Source organism: Chrysochloris asiatica, unplaced genomic scaffold, assembly GCF_000296735.1.
Source record: "Chrysochloris asiatica unplaced genomic scaffold, ChrAsi1.0 scaffold00098, whole genome shotgun sequence".
NCBI lineage: Eukaryota > Metazoa > Chordata > Mammalia > Afrosoricida > Chrysochloridae > Chrysochloris > Chrysochloris asiatica.
The window spans coordinates 8,477,233-8,486,060 of record NW_006408616.1 but is presented as its reverse complement, the minus strand read 5'-3'; the positions used below and the strand labels follow the sequence as shown (position 1 = coordinate 8,486,060).

General features: G+C 35.6%; 1 protein-coding gene across 1 annotated transcript in view; it reads right to left on the bottom strand.

The window, feature by feature from the left end:
- STK38L (serine/threonine kinase 38 like) overlaps positions 1 to 8,828 on the bottom strand; it is a 115,187-nt gene that overhangs the window by 12,505 nt on the left and 93,854 nt on the right. The window contains exons 4-9 of the mRNA XM_006866963.1: positions 7,708 to 7,830; positions 7,369 to 7,452; positions 4,741 to 4,864; positions 2,786 to 2,940; positions 2,329 to 2,431; positions 2,060 to 2,121 (exon numbers count right to left, since the gene is read on the bottom strand). Of these exons, the coding sequence (XP_006867025.1) occupies positions 2,060 to 2,121; positions 2,329 to 2,431; positions 2,786 to 2,940; positions 4,741 to 4,864; positions 7,369 to 7,452; positions 7,708 to 7,830 (651 nt within the window). The remainder of the gene's footprint in view (positions 1 to 2,059; positions 2,122 to 2,328; positions 2,432 to 2,785; positions 2,941 to 4,740; positions 4,865 to 7,368; positions 7,453 to 7,707; positions 7,831 to 8,828) is intronic.

Here is an 8,828-nt window from a genome sequence, read left to right as displayed (position 1 = left end):
TTTCTACTCCCGTAAAGATTTACACCCTTGGAAACCCTGTACAGGGTCGCTATGGGTCGGAACCGACTCGACGGCACTTAACAACAACAACAACAACAAACATCAGGTATTTTAAGCATACATTTTTAATTCTAGGAATTCTTTGCTATAAACAATTAATTGTAGTCAATTACTAACTGAAATGTTGGAGGTTCAAGGCCACCCAGAAGTGCTTTAGAAGGAAGATCTGGCAATCTACCTCTTAAAAAAAACCAGTCACTGTAAACTCTATGGAGCACAGTTCTACTTTGACACACATGGGGTTGCCATACATTGGAACAGTCTCAATGACAACTGGTCTTTGGTTTATCCATCAGGAAGCTATGTAGCTTTTCATTCATAGTCTGAGTAAAATCTTACAAAAACTGTTCATTCAAGGCAGTAGTTCTCAAGTAGGGGTAGGGACCATTTGAAAACATGCGACAGCAGATTTAGCCACTACAGAGTCCTGGAGAGGGCATAATTGGGAGGGCAGAAAACACAGGTGCTAAAGAAGTGTTTTCTACCCTAAATACTAATACAGTCCCCTTCTCCCCTCCCTGAGGAACAATTCTATAAGGCATGATTACTATCAGAATAATAAACACGCACATGCTTACTAATCTGAATCCTCTGGGATACAAAATTATCCGAAATGTAATTTTAAACAATATTTTTTCCCTTCAAAAGTAAGAAATACTGCACTTCTCTTCTCCATAGTAAACACTGATCTAAAAGTGACATATTTAAAAGTAGAACCAAGTTTTCCTCCTTAATGCACAACTCAATACATTTTTCAATGTTTAAAAACCTTGGCAAGCTTTACAATCCCAGGAAGCTTTTAATTACTTTGGCTAGTGAGAGAATGAGCTCAGGAATCTAAAGGTCATTTTATTTTATGTTATTTTTCTGTTTACTTTCCTAAGGGAAGTTTAAATGAGTTTCCATTTCATAACTTGGTTGAATATAACAAATATTTATATAGTATACATGTGTGCCAGGCATTGTATAGAAAATGAGGAAAACAAAGTCAAAAAGCACATGTCTAATCTTGAGATGGTTTGTGGACCAACTCAACAGGATAAAGGGTGAGTGAAAAGGGAGCAGGAATTCTTACGTTTTCTAAGTAACAGGCAAAATGAGTTGAGGCTAAAAAGAGGCAGAGAAATTTCACACTAAAAGATTGAAAGTCTGCTTTTAAATCTTACTTTCTCTATTTATTGTAATGTAGTTGGCATCCAAACTTTCTATTAAATTTGTCCATAAAGAATTTCTCAGAAATACACAACCACCTTATTTGTCAATTGATTGCTGCTATATCAGGACTTAACCAGATATAACATTAAAAAGGAGACCTGGTGGTATTGTGGATTAGGTATTGGATTGCTAATTGCAAGGTTGGTGGTTCAAACTCACCAGCTGCTCCTCAGGAGGAAGATAAAACTACCTATTCCTGTAAGGATTTACAGTCTCAGAAACTGTATACTGGGTTGCTATGATTTGGAATCGACTAAATGGCAGTGTGTTTGGTTTTTCATAATACAGAAAAATGTGAATCACTAATCTTTTACTATAATCATACTATCTTAGTGTCCTTTTTCTAGAAAGCTAATTACTAATAAAGATTACCAACTCATTATTGTTGTTGTTAAGTGCTGTCAAGTCGGTTCCAACTCATAGTGACCCTGAACAGGGTTTCCAAGGAGCAGCTGGTGAGTCTGAACTACCAACTTTGCAGTTCAAATTGACCTTGATGTTAAGTGCTTATGCTATGGCACCACACCAGGACTTCTACCACCTCATAGGTTTGCTCAATAAAATGCTAATTTACAGTTAAATCATGAAGTAAAAAATCAGCACTCTACTGACAAAAACATTTAAAGGAGAATCTAAAAGAACACTGTGATTCTAGAACAAGCTGAATCTTTGCTGTGAAATTAAGTACTTATCTTTGTGAAGACACAAAAGGATCAAGTAAAATCCAAATGTGATTTTTAGGTCCAGGGTATAAAATTATTTCTCAAAAATAGGGATGACTCACCAACTGTCTCCTGTTCTTCTTCCATGTTTCGGCTTTCCTTTTGGAGTTCATGTTCTGAAATGCTAATTTCAACCAGATGAAATGGTAATTACGAAGGAAAAACTCTCACACTTAAACGCATATACATACCAAAAAAAAAAAAAAAATCACACACATACACTGACACATTGTTTTAAAGAAAGAGGACAGAAAGGAGAGAGCCTTCAGTCCTGACAGTACTGAATTAATAAACCAACTATCATTTTTAACCAGAAAAACATCAAACTTACAGAAGTCACTTGGTGGGTTGTGTGTGAGGTTTCTATAAAATTCAGTCCTGTGAGCTTTCTTTAATCCCGTGCATAGGCCAAAATCAGATAATTTTACATGACCCTAGAAAATAAAAATCCACTAAAATCAATAAATTCTATTAACTTTGAAAACAAAAAGGCTTCCTATAAATTCCTCTTTTGCATGCAATTGTTGTAAAAAGTCTTAGCTTTAGAATTCATATAGGTGGAAATATTAAATTACAAATATTTGATGATGATAATGACTTTAAAAAGAAGAAAACCGGAGGAGCTGAAAAGTCAGCCATATGTCCTGGATCTCAAGTCCTCGCCTACTGCATCCTTCTATGAAATAATGGAGTTTAGCGGTAATATAATAATCATAGTTGTCCAATCATAAAATCTGCTCATTAGAAAGTAATCCACAAGTTACTAATTCACCACTTTATTCACATACTTTGGCATCCAATAAAAGGTTGTCTGGTTTAATGTCCCGATGGATGAAACCCAACTGGTGGATTGCATCTATTGCCAGAACAGTTTCTGAAATGTAGAACTGTGTTTCCTCTTCTGTCAAGGTATCTTTCTTCATTAGCAATGTCATCATGTCCCCTAAATAAATAAATAAAGTATCATGTTATTGGAACTACTTTGGAGGTGCTTTCTTTGTATATGAACAACGAATGGCTGATTTTACAGACCATTTGGTATGCTGCCAACCACCATCTCTACAGCCAATTCAAAATAAAGTATGTAAAACTTCCATGACATTTAATGGTTGTAAAGTGGAAAGTATGTAGAAATAAATCACAGCAGAGCTGATAGTGAAGTTCAATCTACGATTCAACATCCAGAATGATAAGGTGCTAAAGAAAATAAGCCAACCTATGCAAAAGAATCAGAATATATGCACACTTGAAATCTTCAAAGTAAAATTTCAAAAACACTGAGTCCTTTAGGTTGATCAAAAAACAGGGCATCATTCCACCAACGAATCACCATTAGACACACTGTATTTTTTAGGTTTTTTTTTTTTTTTTTTTAAAGGGGGACAAAGAACTTACAACCTAGATGTGATCATTGTTAACATTTTTCCATGCATGCTTTTAGTCCTTTTAAAATATCTTTGTCATCTATTTCCAGTTCTATTTCCCTTTATAGAGTAACTATTATCATAGATTTGACTTGGTTTGTCTCTTTACAAGTGTATTTATAAAATGTACTTTTATGTTGTCCTTGTTGTGTGCTATTAAGTCAGTTCTGACTCACAGCAACTTTTTATAGGGTTTATGAGAGCAGCTGGTAGAGCAGTCCAGTGCCTATCGTACAATATATGTTAATATATTAACCTATGGACTTCTGATTTTTTTAAAAAACTCATTAAAAAACTATACACAATATCAAGCTGAAACTATAATCTATATCTTCACCCTTGTGTTTCTAAGATCTTTCTGTTAACTAGATATAGGTTGTGACTTTTAACTGCTATAAAATATTTCCTCATATTATTAATTATGTCATGCTTTAATTATATTTAGTTAATTATATACATTATTCTACTGATGGACATTTAGGCTACATCCAGTTTTTCACTACTACGACCATGTGGCACTGAACATTTTTTCAGTTCTCCTGTCCACATACGGAAAAACTTCATTAGGGAACACAGCCCATTGTAGAATTGCTGGAGTGTAGGCTATCTGCATTTTCAACTTCACTGGATGTTGAGAAATTGCTTTCCATAAAGTTAGAAAACACTTTACATGTCTGATCCCCCACGGGTCTGATCCCCCACTCAGTACTATTAGACTTCCAATTTGTTGTGTATGCTAATTGATGAGGGTAAAATGGTATGTCATTCTTGTTTTAATTTGCATTTCTCTGAATTTATAAATTAACTAGACTTTCTTTTCTGTGCATTATCTTTTTCTTTTTTAATGAATTATTTTTAATTCCAGACTTATAACAATCTAATTAGATCTGAGGGGACTACAAAAGTTCATGGAAAAATTCCATTATCTTTTAATTCCTTGCTTCCACAAACTTTTTACAGCCCTCTTGTATAATGAATCCAGAATGTAGTATTTATAATGTGCCAACTTTATCATTCCTTCAAAATAATCTAATTTTGTCAGAAAGTATTACCATAGAAGGAAATACTGAAAAACCTTGTAAAACTTCAGAGCTAGCAAAAGAAAAATAAGCCTGCTCAATAAAATTATTATGACACCTGGTGTGGCACTGTAGGATAAGTACTGGACTGTTAATCACAAGGTCAGTGGTTCAAATCCACCAGCCACTCCTCGAAAACCCTACAGAGGGTGACTCTGAGTCAGAAACAACTCAATGGTACTTAACAACAACAAAGATGTGCTTGCATCAATCTTCCATTACTATTATGTTTATTTTTACCTCCAGGGAGAAATTCCATGATTAGATAAAGGTTCCTCTTATCTTGAAAACTGTAAAACATCTTCACCACCCAGGCACCATCTGCTTCTACCAAAATATCTCTTTCTGCTCGGATATGGGCCACCTAGATGAATATATTTTGAGGGAAAACACAAAAAACCAACTGTAGCACATGGTACATTTTTCAAGCTTACCATTTACAAGTATCTACCAAGTTTTTAAAATATGATGAAGGAAAACTGGAGTTTTTGAAGATATACAATGTGAAACATATGTTTACTGCTAGTTTTAGTGCTGTCGAGTCAGTTCAGACTCATATAGAGGGTTTCTGAGGTGCGGCTGGTGAGTTGGAACCACCACCTTGCAGTTCACATCAAACTTGCAATCCAGTGATTATCATACAGAGCCACGTCAAATGCATGTCCATATTCTCATAAAATATGGAGAACCTTAGGAAATAGCTTTAGTTTATATCTTTTGGCCAGAATATGTAGGATCCATAGATGGAGTCGGTTTCAATTCACAGTGACCCAATACAGGGTTTCCAAGGCTGTAAATCTTTATGGGAGCAGAAAGCCTCATCTTTCTCCCGCGGTACGGCTGGTAGTTTCAAACTGCTGACCTTGAGGTTCGCAGCCCAACCCATAACCAGTATGCCACCAGAGCTCCTTACAGTGAGATTAGTTGTTACTTAATTTTGTTTGGTAGTTAGAATGAAAAGAAACATGGAAAAGGTTTTCTAAAAGGAAATTTAGTGGTGGCAAATACAGATTAATGAATGCAGGAGGAAAAACCACCCCAAATGCAGCACAGACTTGATGCTGGGCTCCAGTGAGATAGCTCCTGCATAGGACTAAGAAGAGTGGTCCTGGGCTACCCAACAGGACTGTAGTATAAGTTTATGGATTATATTATGTAGTTTTCTATTAGTAATATACAACAAAATGGGTAAAATTAATTTTAATAATACAGCTTATATAATCCAATGTATCAAAAATATTATTATTACATGTAATCAACATAAAAATGTAACTATACACATGTGTATACATAAGCATATATATATACATATACATATTACTAAGGAGCTCTGGTAGCATAGTGGTTATGAATCGGGACTGTGAACCGCAAGGTCAGCAGTTCGAAACTACCAGCTGCTTCGCAGGAGAAAGATGAAGCTTTCTGCTCCTGTAAAGATTTGCAGCCTCGGAAACCCTGTTCAGGGTCGCTTTGGGTCAGAACTGACTCGATGGCACTTAACAACAACAACAATATTACTAAGTCTTCAAATTGTGAGGTTGGCCAGGATCAGGCAGTGTTTCATTCTGTTGTGCATAGAGTCGCTATGAGTCAGTACTGACTCGATGGCACCTAACAACAACAATCTTCAGAAACATGCTGTATATTGTAAAATTATAGCACATCTCAATTCAAGCTAACCACATTCCAAGTGCCCAGTAGCAATTGTGGCTAGGAGCTAAAGACTACAGCTTAAGCTAACTTGTTGTTGTAGTTATGTGCCGTGGAGTCGGTTCCGACTCACAGTGACCCTGTACGGGATCTCCGAAGCTATAAATCTTTACGGGAGCAGAGAGCCTCATCTTTCTCCAGTGGAACAGCTGGTAGTTTTGAACTGCTGAACTAGAGGTTCGCAGCCCAAACCTACGCTACCAGAGCGCCCCTCTTTATTTTTCGGCCAAGACTCTACATCCAGGAATAATCCCTTTATGACTTAGATTCATATTTTACCTCCTTATCTCTGAGGCCATCTATTTTCTTTCATCCACACTTTTATTCCCATCATTATCTGTAACTCTCTAATTCAACTCAATATCCCAGCTTTCAGACCTCTTCCATTCTACCGCCTCTTGAATCAAAAAAGTCTTCAGTGAAGTCCCAGCCCCCTTGAACCTCTTCTTTGATGGTTTCCACTACTGTCTAACTTTTACTGAAACCAGGCTGTCGACTTGAGGATTCTGTCTTCCTGCAGTCTTCTCAAAACTGGCCTGGTTTTCTCTCAAGTGTTGGAGACGGGGTAGGTTTCCATCTCATGCTCTATGGCTGCTACTGAACAATGTTGACAGATTCCTTCTCCAAGACCCCAACTTCTTTAAAGAATATGTTATGAGACTACAGTAGCCACCGTCTTTCCTCATGGCTGTCATTCTAAATGACAATTCTTATACCACCAATCTATTCATTCCATAGAATTGCATTGAGCCACAGGACTATTTTTTTTAAAAAAAAAAGGGAGAGAGAGAGAGGTTATGGATTTTGGAAACACAACAAATCAGCAATATTTCTGGAAACTAGCTTTACATATTTGATATCTGATAAGGATGGAAAGTGCTGAGAATTGTCCTTTATTTTGACTGAAGTCAGAAAACTAGGTATTTCAGAAGATACTTAGATTACAAATCTGGATTCAATTTTTACTATAAGAAATTGAGAAATACTGAATGAAAAGTATTATATAAAAAAGTAATATAGATACACTTGTTTTCTAAATTTCAAATTATGCATTTCAAATTCTAAAATGTATATAAAATAAATTCTGTATTTCTAACATGTGCTTCTAATTTCTAATATTTGTGCTTCTTTGGGTTACGTGTGTTAGAGAACACATACTTGTTCCTTTTCAAGCATATCGGCCTTTCTCAGTATCTTCATTGCATAGATATGTCCTGTATCTTTCTTCTGGACCAGCCGCACCTAGAATAGGAAAATCTGTCATGAAAAGTCAGTACTATTATTCAAGTGTGAAAAGCAGGTTTTCTTCTGAACAAAACAGAAATTTGCCATTGTTGGTAGCTCAGGACTTAGGTTTTAATACATGTTTAAACTATTTTAAAGATATATACATTTCGTAGCAGGTATGAATCTCCACCTCTGCCCAGAGATGACCAGGTACTCAGGAGATCAAAGGGGTAAAATTCCAATGAAGGTAACGTTGAAAAAGAAGCACACCTCTCCAAAAGCTCCTCTTCCTATAACTTTCAGTGACTCAAAGTCATCTAAGCCAAGTCTGGTCCTCTTAAGCCGTAAGAACTCTGTTTCTTTGCGAGCATGTTGTGACCGGCGTAACTTTTTCTATTTAAAGAAAAAAAAAAGACAATTTAAAAGGATAATTTTATAATCAGATTGCTTCAAAGGAAATGTACCATACTAAAGATGTTTTTGTTGTTGTTAAGTACTGTTGAGTCAGTTGCAACTCATAGTGACCCTGTATAGGGTTTCTGAGGCAGCTGGTGGGTTTGAACTGCCGACCATGTGGTTCACAGTCCAGTGCTGATCCTATAGTGCCACAGCAGGGGTGCTACACTAAAGATGGTACATGTAAAAATGGGAGTAAGATATAAATATTAACTGTTATATAATTTATTTAATAAGCATGGAAAAATAAAACAATCTATAGAAAATATTTTTAACAATTGATCATCATTACTCCTGAGTGGGGTTCCATTAAATACTGCAACTGAACCACTTCATCTTTTATATAGATATATACACATAAGATGAACTGGTTAAGACAAACTATTCAACGATTTAGGTGGCAGAGTCAATATCTACTTAGTATATATTACTAATTCTTTTATCTACATGGTACCTTATTTCATAAATAAGAATACTCTTAGTGTAGTGCTATAGGTTAAGCACTGAACTGTGAACCACATGGTCGGCAGTTCAAAACACCAGCTGCTCCTCAAAAACCCTGGAGTTGCTATGAGTGGAACCGACTGGACGACTGATAATTTATTTTTATTTTGTCAAGAAATCTACGTTACTTAAATTAATTTCCCAGGTTACTCTGCCAGAGCTACTGAGATTTAAACATAATGTCAGTATTTAACATATTTTAATAAACTGCTTGGAATTTGGCATACAGCATATCCTGAAAATATCAAATTAAGGGAAAAAGTAATCATGAGGAGAATGCACCAAAGTATTCAAACCAGGAATTTCTTAATTGATTCTCCAAAGACCATAAAAAACAACTATCTTACACTATCTTTAAAATATATATATATATATTTAATGTTTTATTGTGAATTATATGATAGTTTACATGGGGGAACTTCAGTTTTACA